Raw genomic sequence first — 17,451 nt, 5'->3', positions numbered from 1 at the left:
TGGAGCTGGTGCATTGTGATTAACTTTAGCAACAGAAAAAAGGTGTTCAGGAAGATTAATAGCCTCACTCTTTTTCATCTTGAGTAATAACTCCCTACTCTAAACAAAGAGTGTTGTGAAACAATTTAAGACTGAAAGAAAAACAAAATTGCATCTGGTTTTTGTAAATATTGAAACCGTTTCCCAGATTCTACTTACCGCAGAATGCACTTCTTCTTCAGTTTATCTCCTTGAGGAAAGATGAAGAGAGGGGTGAACCTTGCCAGGAGTTGGTTAGATTCCAACGTGTCTTGGTACTTCAAGGTTGATAGCATCACTCCTGAAATGATTAGACAGTAGTGCATGGGCTGGCTCCGTAAAAAAAAGGGCCGGTCTCAAGCTCTAAGTAGCCGTGGGTACTCAGTCTGAATATGCAGTATCGATAAAGAGAGATAGGACATGTCTGAAAGCTTGTACCTGCAAAAATGGGGAAATGCTTAGTCAGATCAAGACAGTAAGTAACAGCTTTCCAGAGTATACCAATGAGCTGCTGGGAGCAAGGTTTGCATACCTTTTTGGACTGTTGAGGAAAATCAGCTCACCTTAGAGAATTAATATGAACATAATCATGGCAAACTTCAGGATGGAAGCCAATGCCGGAATACACAAAAGTTGTACAGATCTCTCTTTTTTCTTTATAAGGAAACTGAGAGGCTGAAGTTACTTGTTTTAAGCATATGAATTCTGTGAATATATAAGGAAATCAGACAGTGAGGGGACAATTCTGATGATTCTTCAAAGGTTTCTAATCTAAGCCTATTAAATTGCCAGTTGACCCTAAATACACTTCTCTGACAGAAAGGCAACAAGCTGCTGTAATTAATCTGTTTGATTTTTGTATCTTCTTGTAGATAGATGGTCAGATAATGGTGATGCATGCTATTCACAAAGTTTTAATATGTACAGATAGAAATGGTGCCATTCATAACAATTTTTTAGGAGTTTTGGATTATAAATGTAATGCTGTGAATTTCCTTTCCTTCTCTTTTCTTTTTTTTTTAAGCGGGAATCTAAATGTCATAACAGAGACATGGGCATCCAAGTAAGTCATCTAGAAGTTGACAGATGAAATATGAGGGATAAAAGAGGCCATACAAAATATATACTTGTTCTGTGATGCCTTAATAAGACTACCATATCAATTTCCCTTTTTAAAACTCATTAAGAAAACTTGACATGTGCCATCATTTTTTGTACAATCCTTGGAACAAAGAAGGGCTGGTGCCTTTTGACAGTAGTGGTGGGAATGGAGACCTAGTTCTGCCTTGAATTAGCTGTATGACCTTAGATATATGCTTTGACTTCTTTGGGTTGAGGGGTTAGATTAGATCATTGTTCCTCAATGTTATTAAAGCCAAGCTCCCTTTGATAAAAATTAAAATACTGTAAACCCCCACAACCATTTCTCAAGATTCTGTTATGCTTCCAATTGAGAATTACTAGATTGCATTATCTCTGATGTCTTCTCTCAACTCTAACATTTTGTGATCCTGAGCAGATACTGAATTGGAAATCAAAAGTTTTTATCTCTTTTAGTGAAGAGATGTAGCTTGTTCCTTCTTAAAGCCAGAAGGAGACCTTTCTAAAATCCATCCTCACACACCAAGAGCACGGTCTTGAGTCCTGCCTTGTGCACAGACATTGCCTAGAAGCCTGGTAGAAATGCACAATCCTGACCTCACCCGAAATGACTGAGTAGTGGTTCGAAAGTACATCAAGGTTTCAGAAATGCAACACAACCTTGGTTTTTAACCTGCTAGGGGCTATATTAGTGGGGTCTCAAATTAGTTTAGTAGGTCACTACCAGCATTTGTTTTTTAGGGAAATAGACGAGAAAAGAGAACATGAAGGTGCATTGACAATGGTAAAGGAAGATAACTTTCACAAAATTTTTCTTTCATTTTTATATGGTTTCGCCTCAGGCAAAAATTTCATTTTTGAGGTGGAATTCAGGCAAAAAAAGTTTCTTTTTTTTTTAAAGCCACTGTGCTTTGTATTAGAGACTAGGTATCTCAGAGACAGCAAGACAGTATATCTCAGATACATCAGAGACAATGTATCTTAGAGACAACCGGCTCCTTCCTTCTGTTTACCCCCACACAGTCACATATATACACAGACATTTACATAGAGATACACAGAGAAACATAATAAAGAGCTGTTCTACACTAATTACCTACTGTGTATCAGATGTAAGCTGCAGGATTTTATCATGAGAAAGAAATGAATAGCCATTAATTTTTTGAGTTAATACAACTCAAAAAAAATTGTATTAAATTTTCCTGTGATGATGTTTTACTTTGGCGATATATAGATGACAACAGTGTGAGATTTCATTTTTAAAATTGTTATGAGATTTCAAATACTACTTGTGTAGTTTCCTGAAAGTACAGATAATGCTTTTTTTCTCTAGGGCTGAGTTTATGAAACCCATGATGCTGCATGCTCATTCACGTGGCAATTCACATCTTAAAAAAAAAAAAAAGTGAATAAATTCATTGGGATTTCCTTGGGTAAGCTGACTTGTATAATTTTTCTAACGTTAATGTTCAGTTAACAACTTTACAATACTTTCAATAAGTATTGTTTAATATGAAAAAGGAATATTTTAAAATGTCTCCCACCCTGAGAACTTTGCAATCTCAGCAGTACGTCTCTACTTACAAGAAATACAAACTGTACTGTACATAGATTTTTAAAAACAGCTGGAAGGAAGTTGTCGATGCTGGAATCCTAACTCCATTGGGGTGAGGCAGGAAATCAGAACACTGCAGAGGTGTTCTGAACTGTCATGATAAAGGCAATGCTGCACTTCCCTTAGGAAGTTTTCTGTTTTTCAAGTTATTTTGAGTAAAAAGGAAAAGAAGAGTTTGTTCTTGTCTTTTTCACAAGGCTCTGTGTTGAGGAAGAAAACTGGTACAGATCTGAAAATTCCTCATTTGGGGCTCAGAAGGAGGGAAAAAAACCCTCTCCATACCTGCATTCAGAATCTAGAAGGGTAATTAATTCCACACCTGAAGTTGGGCAGGATTTTAGGTTTACCGAGTTCTAATAGCTGGTTTCTTGGGGTGTAATTTGTTTATTGTCTTGAATTTTCTTTTAAGATGGTCTTGGAGCTATTGCATGACCCTTTTCTGTAGAAGAGATTAAACAGAATTGAAATGCAACTTTTTGTACCAATTGACATGTTGAGACAAAAAGATGCCAGCCCATTAACCAGCATAAAGTCTTGACAGAGGTGTTATTAAAGCGATTTCAGCTGTAATATTTTCACCTTAAGAACACCCTGGTTTGGGGAACTCTGAATATTATGGCATTAAAAAAAAAAAAACAAAACTGTTCCTTTAAGCTTTGGTTTAATTTTAGTATAGCTTTACATATTTATAATATTTTCTCAGAATCATGTGTGACTAAACAGGGAATCAGTGCTTGGCCTGAGCAGGGTAGGAAAAATGGCAGCCAGGTGGGTGCTTGCTGTGTCTTCCAGCTGCATGATGCAGAGTACAAGTCTTCCTTCTGGGGTCTGCCCGTTTAGCTTCCTGCTCCATTTCTCTGGCTGTTGGGCAGATGGAGCAGAGTATCCAAGGGCCTGACTGGGTTCTGTTTTGATATATCTTAGCTGGAGAAACATTACCCAGCCTTCAAATTCTCAGGCTGGAAGGGAAGATGGGAATCCTGTAGTCTCACCTGTCATTTCCCAGATGAGGAACAGAGTTGCTCCCAGATGATGTTCTAGTTACTGGCCAAGGCATGATTCGAATCCAGATATTCAGACTATTTCATCCACTCATTTTTTTTTTTTTTGCCTTTACTATATACCTTTTCATAGAGAGGATGGGCAAGAACTTCCTCATTTTACTTTCCCTGTGAGTTACCCTCTTCACTGACCATCTTTAAATTTTCTTTTCTACCTGGGACACTCTGAATAGTAATCTGTGATATCGTGTCCATATTCTCTCTCAATTACTAGATTATTCTCCTGCCTTTCTAGTACCATCTTCCTGTCCCTTCCCCTCCCCAAACATCAGCTTGTCCTAGCATGCCCTCTCAGCCAACCAAGGTTGGTTTTTTCACTTTCACGAACAGTGATCTTCCCTGTCTTTGTTTTTGTTGGTTCTTCTCCTCTCCCCACATACCCCCTTCTTTCTAGACTGCCATTTGCCACCAGTATTCAGCTCACTCAACCATATCTACCCCTCTTGAAGCCCTCCTCAACCTTTCTGTCCTAGACACTTTCATCCTCAATCTTCCATTTGTTGAACTCTTGCTTTTGTCTTTTAGAAATTGTTCCATACCAGACCATTACATGTGAGGCAGGTTATACAGCTGGGAGCCCGCTGTTTAAAGTGTTTCCTTCCTAGACACAAGAAAAGCTGCTCAACATCACTAATCATCAGAAAATACAAATCGGAACCACAAAATAGTGTCTTGCATCAGTGAGAATGGCTGGTTTCAAAAAGACAAGAAATAACCAGCGTTGGTGAGGATGTAGGGAAAAGGGAATCCTCATGCAGTATTAGTGGAAATGTAAATTGGTGCAGCCACTATGGAAAGCCATTTGGAAGTTTCTCAAAATACTAAAAATAGAAGTACCATTTGATCCGGTAATTTTTCTTCTGGATATTTACCTGAGGAAAACAAAAATGCTAACTTGCAAAGGTATATCGTGCACGCCTGTGTTGATTGTAGCATTATTTACAATAGCCAAGGTATGGAACCAAGCTGAGTGGCCATCAGTAGATGAATGGAAGAAAATGTGATACGCATGTGCACACACACACACAAGAATATATTATTCAGCCTTAAAAAAGAATGAAAATTTGGCATTTGTGACAATATAGATGAACTTAGAGGGTATTATGCTGAGGGAAATAAGTCAGAAAGACAAACACCATGATTTCACTTGTATGTGAAATCTAAAAAACAAAACGTATGAACAGACAGACTGAAAAACAGAAGAAAACTCATAAATGTGAAGAACAAAATGTTAGTTACCAGATCAGAGGCAGGTGGGGGATGGGTGAAACAGGTGAAGGCGATTTAAGAGGTACATACTTCCCATTATAAAGTAAATACATCATGATGACAGATACACCATAGGGAATATAACCAGCAATCTTTTAATAACATTGTGTGGTGACATATGGTAACCACACTTATCCTGGTGAGCATTGTATAGTGTCAAATCACTATGTTGCATACCTGAAACTAATATAGTGTTGAATGTCAACTATACCTCAATAATAAAAATTAAAAAAAAAAAACATATTATAAAAAAAGTTTTCCCTTCCTGATGAATGTATTTTCTGGTAGGGAAGTTTTGAGCTGATTGCCTAAGCTCCTCACTTACTTTCTTGTCCCTACAGTTTTCTGGTGAATAAGTTACATCCAATGCCTCCAGTCTGTCTAAAAGACTGTTTTTTTTAAGAGCAGTTTTAGGTTTCCACAAAATTGCAAGGGAAGTACCCAGATTCCCTGTATACTCCTGCCCCCACAAATGTATAGCCTCCTCCATTATCAGCATCATTCACCAGAATGGTACTGTTTTTTTCCCCAAGGGTGAATCTGCATAAACACATCAGAGTCACTCAAAGCGTTCAGAGTTTACCTTAGGGTTCACTGCTGGTGTTGTACATTCCATGGGTTTGAACAAATGTATAATGATATGTTTCTACCATTTACTATCATGTAAAAGAGTTTCATTAACTAAAAAAATCCTCTGTGCCTGTATATCCCTCTGTCCTACCAACCCCAGGCAACCACAGATCTTTTTTCTTGTCTCCATTGTTTTGCCTTTTCCAGAATGTTACATAGGGGGAACCATATAAAATGTGGCCTTTCAAATTGGCTTCTTTCCCTTAGTAATATGCATTTAAGGTTCCTGCATGTCTTTCATGGATTGATAACTCATGTCTTTTTAGCACTGAATAATGTTCCATTGCCTGGACGTACCACAGGTACATCCTTCCACTTACTGAAGGGGATCTTTATTGCTTCCACGTTTTGACAATTGTGAATAAAGCTGCTATATTTGTCTGGTGCAGGTTTTCATGTGGGCATAAGTTTTCAACTCCTTTAGGTAAATACCAGGAAGCACAATTGCCAGATGGTATAATGAGAGTGTGTTCAGTCTTGTAAGAAACTGTCAAATTGTCTGCAGAGTGGCTATACCATTTTGCATTCTTGCCAGCCTGTGCAAGAATTCCTGTCTCTCCATGTGCTCCCCAGCGTCTGGTGTTGTCAGTGTTCCAGATTTTTGCCATTCTAATAGCTATACGCTGGTATCTTTATATTGTTTTAATTTGCAGTTCCCTGTTAACATAAGATGTGGAGCATCTTTTCATATGCATATTTTCCATTCGTATGTCTTCCTTGGTAAGGTTTCTGTTAAGACCTTCACCCCATGTACTAGGTTGTTTGTTTTCTTATTGTTGAATTTTAAGAGCTCTTTATATATTTTGGATAACAGTCCTTTATCAGATCTGTCTTTTGCAAATATTTTCTCTCATTCTGTGGCTTGTCTTCTCATTCTTTGATTTTTCTTTGCAGCACGGATGTTTTTAATTTTAATGAAATCTACCCTATCAGTTAACTTATTTCATGGAGTCTGTCTTCATATAATACCTAAAAAGTTATCACTATACCTGAGGTCATCTAGGGTTTCTCCTGTTATTTTCTAGGAGCTTTACGGATTTGCATTTTAAATTTTGGAAGGGTGTAAGGTCTGTATCTAGATTCATGTTTTTGTTTTTGTTTTTTTTAATGTTTGTTTACTTTGAGGGAGAGAGAGCGAGGGAGGTGCAGACAGGCTCCCAAGAAGGCTGCACTCTGTCAGTGCAGAGATGGATGCAGGGCTCCGTCTCATGAACCATGAGATCATGAGCTGAGCCAAAATCAAGAGTTAGCCGCTTAGCGAACTGAGCCACCCAGGCATCCCTAATTTGCATGCAGACATCCCATTGCTCCAGCACCATTTGTTGAAGAGACTGTCTTTTGCTCCATCATACTGCCTTTGCTCTTTTGTCAAAGATTTGTTGACTGTATTTACGGGGGTTTCATGCTGGTTTTTAGCTTTCTCCCCCTTTATAAACACTGTTACAAACCCTGGAAGGAACAAATAGCACAAGAACTCTGGTGTGTTCCTTGGCCCAGAGTTCTCAGTAGGCAACTTGGGCATCTGTGGTGTTCTTGGCAGAACCTTGGAGAGAACCAAACACTGAGCTGATTTGCATGCTGGAGCACAAACCAGATCTTTAAGAGATATTTGGATAAGGAAGCTAGTTTTTGTTTTGTTTTGTTTTGTTTTGTTTTTAATGAGATCTTGAAAGAAAATTTGACCTCAGAATTCACACACCATATCTAGGGTATGTTTTCTACCGTGGATTTTCAACACCTGCCTGTTCGTTCTTCTTAACCTCCTTCACAAACACCACCTCCACCCCTAAAAGCCTTTCTATGCTGTTGTTGTTGTTGTTTTTATTTATAAGTACTTTTCTCTTGGTTTATTTTCACTTCTGCAACATGGTCTCTGTCCATTCATTCAGTCATGTTGTATACAACAGATATTTATCTTATTCAATGCAAGTTTTAAATTTGTTTCTTTTATCCGAAGCCTAAGGAAATGATGCTTTATTCATGGACTTAGGTAAGGAGATTTCTATGCAAAGAACGGGGCTTTACATGCAAGGATCAGTTTGATTAGTGTCTTGGAGAATACTAATTGTGAAGTATATTGGAGATTTTTATTTTTAGATTTTCTTTTAATAGCTAACACAAAAACATGGCCCTCTCCTTTTTAAGCATAATCCAAGAAAGAACTAGTGAATAAATCTGTTGCTCAGATTCATAGTCTTAGAGGCTACAAAGCTTGTTTTCAAAGAAGGGACACTGGCTCTAGGAAAACCAGTTTCATTAACTAATTAGCCATGTGATTTCAAGCCCTGATATCCTGGCATCAAATGGGACTAATTGATATTTGCCCTTTGGCTGTCTCTCCCACATTATGGAGAAGTAAGAGCCTGCGTGTGTGAAGGGGCCCTATCGCTGTTCATTAATATAGGTGATCTTTCACATCCTGGCCTACCCGGAAGAGCATCTGCTTCCTGGCCAGTTTCTCATCTCTCACTAATTCACCTCCCACTTCTCAGCTGTGTGTACTTTCCCAGCTCCCTGTGCCAGGAACTTTATCTCTGACAGCCACTATTCCTGGCCCTCTCTGAGCCAGTCAGATGTCTAAAAGGAAACGGAGAAAATACCCTAACTGGTGAAACTGGCCCATTTGGATGCTCCTCCTCCCCCTTCGATAGTTCCCTTAAATTGTTAAGTTTCTTTTATACCTTTAAAGCTTATGGAGCAGAGGAGCAGAACCAGTGTGTGGAGTTAGTGTGGTATGTAGTGTCTTTACATGGTACTCAGTTCACGTCAGGTTTGATAACGTGCTGTTTCCTGGTGGAAAATGAGACTGTTCCATAACTTCTGTCGGCTCTCAGGAGCAACTGTAATGGTTATGCTGCTTCTGGATTGTAGTTGATGTGTTGTTTGGGGTGGTGATGGTGGTGGTGTTGTGTGCATTCGTGAGCCTGTGTGCGCAGGGGGTGGCAGGATGGAGATGGGGCTTATGGATTTTGGATCATAGCCTCTGTAAGCTATAAGGATGATAGCCTTAAAGAAGCCTTGAAGGCAATTAAGAGGTAGATTCTAGGTTTCCCTTCAGAATGTACTGGAGTCCCCAGGGAAGTTAGAAAATAAGGGGGAAGGGAAGATGACTGCAATTGTGAGGTTGGTGGGAGCACAATTCTTGTAGCCTATTAGTATTAGGGAGGAAACGAGGCAATAGAATTATAATGTCAGATTTTCATTTTTATTCATTATCTTTGCTGAGCAGAAATCTACAACAATGCATGATTACTAAATATTTTAGGTCACACATGGTGAGTTTTGCCTTTTTTTTTGTAAACACCCTTTAGACTTTTTTATATACAGAAGAGTGTACTTAGTGTGGCGTTGGAGTGGGGGTGATGTGATGGAAAGGGAAATAGATTCATTTGCTGTGTGTGTAGTTGCCATGTGCCTGTTGTTGATCATCCTGTGTGAGGGTGGGAGACCAATGGGCCTTCCTGGTGGGATGGCGGCCTCAGAGCCATCCACTCAGGAAGTCCTCCCTGATTGCTGACAAGCACTCTTCCCGCTGGTGCCCATGCTCGCTCCTGCAGGGAGTGCAGTGAGGGTCTGCATGCACAGCCATTCCGCTTGTTCACCAACTTTGTTTCTCTCTCAATTTTGGCATGCAAATTAAGCCCAGGTAATGTTGCTGTGAAAACTAAATTAGTTTGTTTTCCCTGCTCTTGGATAGAGAACTTGATGGGTAGCTTGTTGACCTGATGTGAAGCAGTGAAATTAGGCCAGAGAAGGCCGAGCTAGACGGCAAGGCTCTTGTGGGATGGGTCAGCGCTTACCTGTGGTCAGCCAGCCACCCACCCAGTTCCTTAATTAGGTCCAATTTGTATAAATTAGCGACATCCAAGGGGACAGGGGATGGGGACAGAGTCCTTGTCAAATTCCAGGGAGTGGGGGTTTTGAGAGGCAAAATATAAAAAGACAACCAGTAATGAAAATGGAGTTTGGTAAAATACCATCTGTTGGTAAGCATTTTTTTTTAATATATTTTTTTAAGTTTACTCTGTGTGATTGAGCACATAGCTACAGTGTCACTGTTTTCAATTGATCAGAGCTCTGAAGTTGTGCTTAAAGACTTGTCAGTGTTTACATTTCAATTGCGTTTTAATCTGGGAGTCGGAATGTAAGTCTTCCCTGGTTAAGTCTAGCTGTTCTAAAATGCTGACTCTGGTATTCAGCTGTAATGTGCTGTAGCTTTCAAAAATTTTTTTGCAGAATTCTTTTGTTAATGAAAATATAAAGTAGAATTTTAAAAACTAACCTTTTAGAAGCTGACTTTGTTAAACACACGCACACACAAGCTACCTGTGTACTCATTAAATTAACTTAAGGGCACCTTTGTCTTTCTCAAAAAAACAGAAATATATATTATTTATATATATATATTATATATATATATATATTATATATATAATATATATATATGGCCACCAGTGGTATTAGAAACTTGAATTTAATATTTTACATTGCAGGAAGAATGGGCACAGAAAAATGAAATAATACAAATAGCACATTTAGGATATAGACGGTTCTGGTGTACCATGTAGAGTACTGTTTGAGGGCTCTGGCTTTGTTGTCCATTAGACCTGGGTTCACATTCTAGCCCTGACGTCCAACCCCTGTTGAGACTCAAGTTTCCTATTCTGCAAATAAACCCAGCTTTTTTATGTTTGAATTTTCTTCTTTATACATGTGTCCAGTTGTCATTAGGATTTAAGTTGTTAATTTCTATGCGTTTTATAAACCTAATCTTTGATCTAAAATTTTCTACACCAGAAAATAGAACATTGGCAACCTAGAACAATTGAATGCTTCCCTCTTCCGGGTATCTTGGTCTGTCTTCAGCTAGTTCTGAGAAATAATTGATATCAGGATAACGTTTGAATTTGAACTTGTTCTGTATAAGATTCACCAGAGGGCATTCCCCCTCAGGGTGCATTCAGAAACCCCCTTCTCCCATCTGGGATCAGAATGTTAGAGACTTTCTTCCACCACTGGACAGACTAGAGGGGAAGCAGGGAGGGACAGGCTGTATAGGCTCCACACCGACTTCCCAGAGTGAGAAAATATTACTGTAATAAATAGGGAGGCCCGTCAAAGACATATTAAATCAGCTATGTAAATTCCAAGATGTAAATTATGGTTTTGCTTCTGCCAAAAATAAATACGTAAATAAAAACCTACTCCTTTCATGTCCAAATAATCTCTCACTAAATCATACCCCCAAATGTGTCTTTTACTTCTGCAGGTCCACACCTGGCACTCCACTTTCCCCCCTAGAGAAGAGGTTAGAGCCGATGCAGACTTTGCATGCAGTCCTTAAACCATCTGATGGTTCATTTGCTTCATGTTGGTGTGATGCCCCAGAGGGGTGGGGGTGGAGCGGATCCACGGCTTCTTGCAGACTTGTCCAAGGCTGATCCCAGGTGACCATGTTTCATCCCCCACCAGCTGCACTGAACATACTGGGTCCTACTGTGAGTGACCGTGTGTTTTGTGGCAAGGACAGGTTCTCCGACATTGATCAAAGACGATTGAAGAAAAAATTCAGCCTTGCCTAGCTAAAAGTTCTTTGTACAAATCAAAGGCTCGGAGGGAGGCAAATGTGTGTCTCACTTCCCCGCACCTCTGTACTTGACTGAAGTGAGAAATAGGGGGTGCCTGGCTAATTGCAAGTAGCAGCTCGCACAAGTTGTATCGAGTGATTTTGGAGAAGGAACACAGGCCTTTGTGTGGCACGCCTGGGAGATGTGAGGTGCCACCTGAGGCAGAGCAAGGGACAGGCTTACTCTTTGTTTTACTTCTAGAAAGCAGAGTCTTTATCCCCTAGAGAAAAACCAGAGATGAGAGAAAAGGATGGGAGTTCAACTGCTTCTTACGGGCATAACTCAAATACATTTGATAGGATATGATCTCGGGTATGTTTATTCTTGGGTTAAGCAGCTTGGATATTCCCAGTTCAAGTTCAGCCTTCATTTGTACACTGACTATTGTTAACCCTTCTTGCTATTGTCCTTCTAAAAGAGAATTGCTTGAGATCAAGCGGTGTTTGGACTTCATAAAAATCTTGGCAAGGCCCCTGGGCAGTGAGAAGAAAAAAAAAAATACATAGTATGGGAATGAAGAAACGGTTACATGTGTAGATTAATGAAGACCCCGGTGTATGGGATACTGTGGAGTCAGGACAGTCATGGCAGAAACTGGGTGCAGAGCCAGATACCTGTAGTGAACAGGTGAGATTGCCGACAAGGTAGCAAGGTGACATTTATCGCAAGGAGTCTTCTGCTTTCGAACTTTCCAAAGTGGGATTTAATCGTGTCTTAGAGGTGTGCCTAAAATTTTTGTTTGTGGTTGTAAAAATCAAGCTGTAAGATTTGAAAATATTTTTAATATCTAGGGACTAATTTTATATTTTCAAACTGTTACTCAGTATAAGTAAAGTCCTTAGGTTAGTCTATTTATCATTTAGATGTGAGGTGACAAAATTCCTGTCCGGGTCTGAAACTGCTGAGCATTTGCTTTGAGGACACTTCGGGGTGTGCTCACTGCCGTCTCAGACTGAACCATTTAACTTCCTCAAAAGTCATGTGTGTGGCACAGGGGCAGAGAAGTGTGGTGTCTTTCGATTGGTTGACAGAGAATTATCTGGTGCGAGTGGTTTCAGACAGTCTTCCTAGGTGCCTACTGACTGTGAAACCACACTGAGCCCTAGGTTCAGGCTTTACCCAAGTTCTGTTCCTTGCTGCACGACTTGGGAAGGTTTCCAGCTACCACACCATTCTCACAGGGGTTAAATTTCACAGGCTTAGCCAGAGCGAAAGGCAGCATGCCTGTGAATCTTACAGAGCGAAAGGCAGCATGCCTGTGAATCTTAATCCAAATGTCTCAGTGGAGCTGTGTGCCAGACTTAGAACGAGGTGCAGGCTTCCTTATTTCAGCATTGTGATTGAACTCAAACTTTCTTACACTCGAAGAGTCATCTTTTTCCCCCAAGAGTCTTAATAAAATTATCGGCAACTTTCAATCAAATGTTATTCAGAATTTGAAAACCTTTTCAAAAGTCTAGTGATTTCTGAATTACTAGAAAATTACGGTACAGTAAAATGATTATTATCATACAACTTCATGCAAGTTAATTTAGAGTCTCAGTAGATGTGTTCCTTAAAATGTGTGAATACGTTAATCTTACATAAATTTAGTCCTATTCAAGGGACACATGGAGAACATTCTACTGAATAAAATTCTACAATTCATTGCATGTTGAAGGAGAGGGCTTTTTCTGTAGAATGGAGAGACCTTTTTTAAGGTGTAAATTAAAATATATATATTAAAGTCGCTTAAGATGATCTGTATGTGTATTCTGTTGCGGAGCTCTTATAGCCTCTGAATGGTGCTAAATACCTTGCAGCTAGTGTTCTGACACTCCTCATCTTTGTTTCTCAGCAGTCTCTGGTCCCAGCCCACCCCATGGCCCCTCCCAGCCCCAGCACCACCAGCAGTAATAACAACAGCAGCAGTAGCAGCAACTCAGGATGGGACCAGCTAAGCAAAACGAACCTCTATATCCGGGGACTGCCTCCCAACACCACGGACCAGGACCTGGTGAAGCTGTGCCAGCCGTAAGTACCGGTTACTCTTGGTTGTTTTTAGCTGATAGATATTTCTTTTATCCTTTATCGTATTCTAAAGTGACATCGGTTGTGTTAAAGGAGAGGTTTAGTACAAGTGTAAATCCTCATTATCGGCAAAATGACAGTTTCCAAGTTCTAAGTCTTTGGACACAGCATTAACATCAGCAAAATGCCTGTGTAACAAAATAAACTGGAACACCTTCGCAGTAGAATTGGACTTCATTGGCATATGAGAAGTAAAATGAGAATTTTTTTCAAAACGTATGGCTGGATCCTTTTTAGGACTGCTCATTTTTTGAGGAAGCATCTGTGGAGGCCGGTCTATCCCATAACAAGAGAAACTTCAGCTGTTACTGTTTGTCGGAAAGGTAGTTACCATCTAACTGTATTTTAAGCGTGTGTAAGAGTTAATTTTGGCCAGGAAATAATAGTGTGTTCTCACTAGCACCTGCAGCTTTGTGGTCTGGGTTGTTCACCCTTATCTCTTTGGGAATTCTTGCTTCCAGAATTCCGATTTCTCTTCTCGCTGCCACCCTTTCTGAGTCTTGTGAAGAAATGTGTTCGTGTGCATGAAGTTCTGAAGTAAATAAGCATTATATGCTAATGTGGTCGATGAACAGAATATAAATATGTTGCTTTGCTGCAAATTACGTTAACTCACTAAGTAAGAAAGCGCTAATTTAAATCAAGGAGCCAGAAGCAGTATACAGAGTGCAGGGATCATTGTGTAAAGACTAATCACTTTGAGCTATAAAAGCCTACACAAACAACATCTTTTATTTACCCAAAGACAGTAATGTCCCCTTACAAAAAAGGAGTTTTACATAACTGCGGAAGAAAATGTCCACTTGAGAATGGTTTCTGTTCCCTGAAAAACATTCCCATTTCTAAACATCTGATTAATGGCATCTCATTTCTGTTGTCTTGGGTAAAATACAGATATATTACTTATCATTTTAAGAAAAAAAAAAATGTTTCAGAACTTGAGCAGTATTTCCAAACTGGAACTAAAAGTAACATCTGGCCTTCCATAAGGAGGTGGTGGTGGTTTTGCTTTGTTTTGTTTTTAGAGAGGAGGGTGGGGTGGTGGGTGGTAGTTCTTCAGGGTCTGGAGGGTTTCTCTAAGGCCACCACTCCCAGCACCCTCCCTGTGCCTTTCCTGGGTTACCCTTTTGATCAGCCTTCTTGGACTTTGACTGAAGCCCTTTGCTTTAGGGGCAGTGAAATAATGAAATAATGTCCTGTGCTAGGGACTCCTCCGAAGGCCAGTCCAGCCCGTGGGGTTTGTCATTCCTGGCCAGAGTCAGAGGGAACTTGGCCAGGCGTGCCCTGCCCCATTGCAGCTGTTCGAGACCACAAATAGGCCTTTTGCTATCTTGTCTGCTGCTCGTCTTTACTGGCGTCTTCTTATGCTTTTGCAGCATAATTACAGGTAGATAGAGCGCCATAAAGTCTAAGGAGCTAAAAATATAACTGGAGGAAACAAAAGAATGAAGCTAGCCCTCCAGTTCTTGAGGTATAAGAGGAGAGAGGACTTCAAAAGACAAATAGTTCCTCAGCTAGTTCTGAATCATGTAAGGTGAGTTTTAATATCAAGGGGACAGAGGTTAAATAACCATAAAATAATAGAGGAATGCCATGTTTTATGCATAGTAAGTATGTACTTGAAAAATTAGGCCAGTAATTTTTTTTAATTGAGTCAAATCATATTCCAAGTGCAGTAGAAGATCATTTTCTCACTTTTCCTAGACAATTCACTCCTTTTTTTTGTTCTTGGTCTCTTTAATGTGTGTAAATTATCTTAATGTGGTTCACTCTCTTCGCTATTATCAATAACAGCAATAAACATTTGCCACTGTCACTCCTTCCTGTTATCGGCAAAACCCCTGGTTTGATACTTAACTGATGATAGTGCTCCTGATATGTTTTATACAGAGGCAAGACATACATACGCCAGTATCTGCTGAGAGCTTCATTCCATTTACCACAGAGCCTCTGAAAAGTACCAGTTTGACTTGCTGACGATTTTGTGTCTTAGAATGTAGAGAGAGAGAAAAAAGGGCATTCCTGTTCTGGATTTAATTGTTTCCAATAAAGAATACTAGTTGGTGACATGGAAGTGACTCATCCTATGGGAAAAGTGACTCATCCACAGCCTAAAAAACCCAGTGGACATAATTAGAGATTTTTTAGAAAGTAGGTATCAAAACTTCTCAGAAAAGATGGGTGTAAATTCATAAGTCTAAAAATGAAAAAATGTTTTAGAATTAAAAATTTAGCACTATATTTATAAATTGACCCTAAGGGATGAACTGCAGGAGGGGCAACAATTGAAACAAGTAACTTGGGGGGCTTATTTTAGAGTATTATCCAACAGAAAGACGGGAAAAGATATCTAAGAATGTTTGTAGTAGTGACCTAGTTCCATACAAACAATGCACAAGTCTAAGACAAGAATGATATAAGGGCTGTGAGAACAGGAGAGGAAAGCAAAAAATATTTTTAAAAAGCTATGTTTGGAGTCGAATATATACATCCTATGTTAGAAGAAACGAGAGTAAGAAAGCAGCCTCACCCCAGTCAGAGAGAGACTCCTGACCCTGGAAAGTATAGATCAACATGGTCACGGGACAGGGCTCAGACTGGAGGGAACTGGTTACGGATGGAGACCTGCATCAAGAACCAGGCGGAGATGTGCCTGGCCATAGTGGTAAGGCGATAGGGGTTGAAAGTAGATACGTTTTCCAGGAGTATTAAATGAGAAAAGCAGACCAGGTAACTTCTAAGTTGTGGCAGGTGTGTAGGAAATCTGGTTGGAGCCTCGTGACTATTGCAGGCTGCTGCAACTTTGCTTCTGTTTCTGAAAGGTTATCTGCTCGGAAAGTACATCAGCACAGTTAACAAGCAAGCTTAGGAAATGGAATGATCTGAGTAACAGAAGGGATTAATCTATTACCCCGTGACCTTCAGACGGTCTTAATTCCCTCCCTTCTCTAACATCCAGCCAAACAAATACTTTGCCTGACTTTGTTACCATTTTATTTCTCTCATTCAGACTTCTCAGGTGATTTTTCGAGACAGATGGGCTGAGGGCTCTTGTCGCTTCCACTTTCTTGCTACCTTAACCCTTTGCATTTTGCCTTCACGTTCTTAAAGGAAACTGCACCGGCATCTTCTATCTATCTTATTTTCTCTGGCTCTTTTCTACCCTTGTCCACTTCTACTCAACTTTTTGCTCTTTTGATTTTACTTTTTGGCTCATTCTTCTATAGCCTCATCTTCTTGTAAGGCCACTATTTTCTACACATTTTCCACTCTCATATTATCACCTCAGATTCAACACTATCTCCTTCCTCTCCAAGCTATCACATTTCTAAATTTACTCTTCTCAACTTGAAGCTTTGGAGCAGTGGTGACTATTTCCCATTACCCTTTCAGTCACCAAGTCCTGCAGATTCTATGACCTTTCTTCCTTCTCACTGCCAGAAGAATTAAATGTTTTCTTCCCTCCCCCCCACCCCCACATTGTGACAAGTGAGAATGATTTGCTCCTGCTGCTGCCTCACCTCAGGGGCCTCCCCGTTTCCCTTTTTTGATTCTTCAAGGCTAAGTCAAGCCCATCCTGCCTCCTTCATGCTTGGACCGTACTAAACTTTTATGTGTCACTTCCCCACAGTCAGCCATCTTTATACTGTTCTGTTCTCCAAGAGCCTGTTCCACTGTTCAGCAGTGTATCTATGGTAGATATGATGCTGACAGTGTATCTTTTTTTTTTAAAGATTTTATTCATTTATTTTTGTAAGTAAACTCTCTACCCAACATGGGACTTGAACTTACGACCCTGAGATCAACAGTCACATGCTCTACCAACTGAGCCAGCCATGTAACCCCAGTGTGTCATCTTCATAGATTTCTCACCTGTGTTATAAAATCATGGAGGTCAGTATGGCAAGTGTTTGGTACCCTAGAGTTCCCAACCACAGTGGTAGGCAAGTACCTAATTCTCAGTTAGGAGCCAGTAAAATGGGTCAAATATGGCTTATATCACGAAGTTGTGATTAGGATTAAATCAAGTAATTTGAGGAATGGAGCTGGTCTGCTGCCT

At 39.9% G+C, this 17,451-nt stretch overlaps 1 protein-coding gene across 14 annotated transcripts in view; it reads left to right on the top strand.

Annotated features, from left to right (window-relative positions):
- Positions 1–17,451, top strand: part of RBMS1 (RNA binding motif single stranded interacting protein 1) — a 215,787-nt gene that overhangs the window by 112,736 nt on the left and 85,600 nt on the right. For 5 of the 14 annotated variants that reach the window (XM_042994546.1, XM_042994547.1, XM_042994553.1 and 2 more), the window contains exons 2-3: positions 10,964–11,002; positions 13,159–13,334. In XM_042994546.1, coding sequence (XP_042850480.1) covers positions 10,964–11,002; positions 13,159–13,334 — 215 coding nt within the window. The other 9 variants (XM_042994548.1, XM_042994557.1, XM_042994558.1 and 6 more) reach the window with 4 other exon arrangements.

Source organism: Panthera tigris, chromosome C1 (assembly GCF_018350195.1).
Source record: "Panthera tigris isolate Pti1 chromosome C1, P.tigris_Pti1_mat1.1, whole genome shotgun sequence".
In the NCBI taxonomy this organism is placed as follows: domain Eukaryota; kingdom Metazoa; phylum Chordata; class Mammalia; order Carnivora; family Felidae; genus Panthera; species Panthera tigris.
Note: the sequence above shows the minus strand (reverse complement) of the source record. Positions and strands in the feature narration are given on the sequence as shown.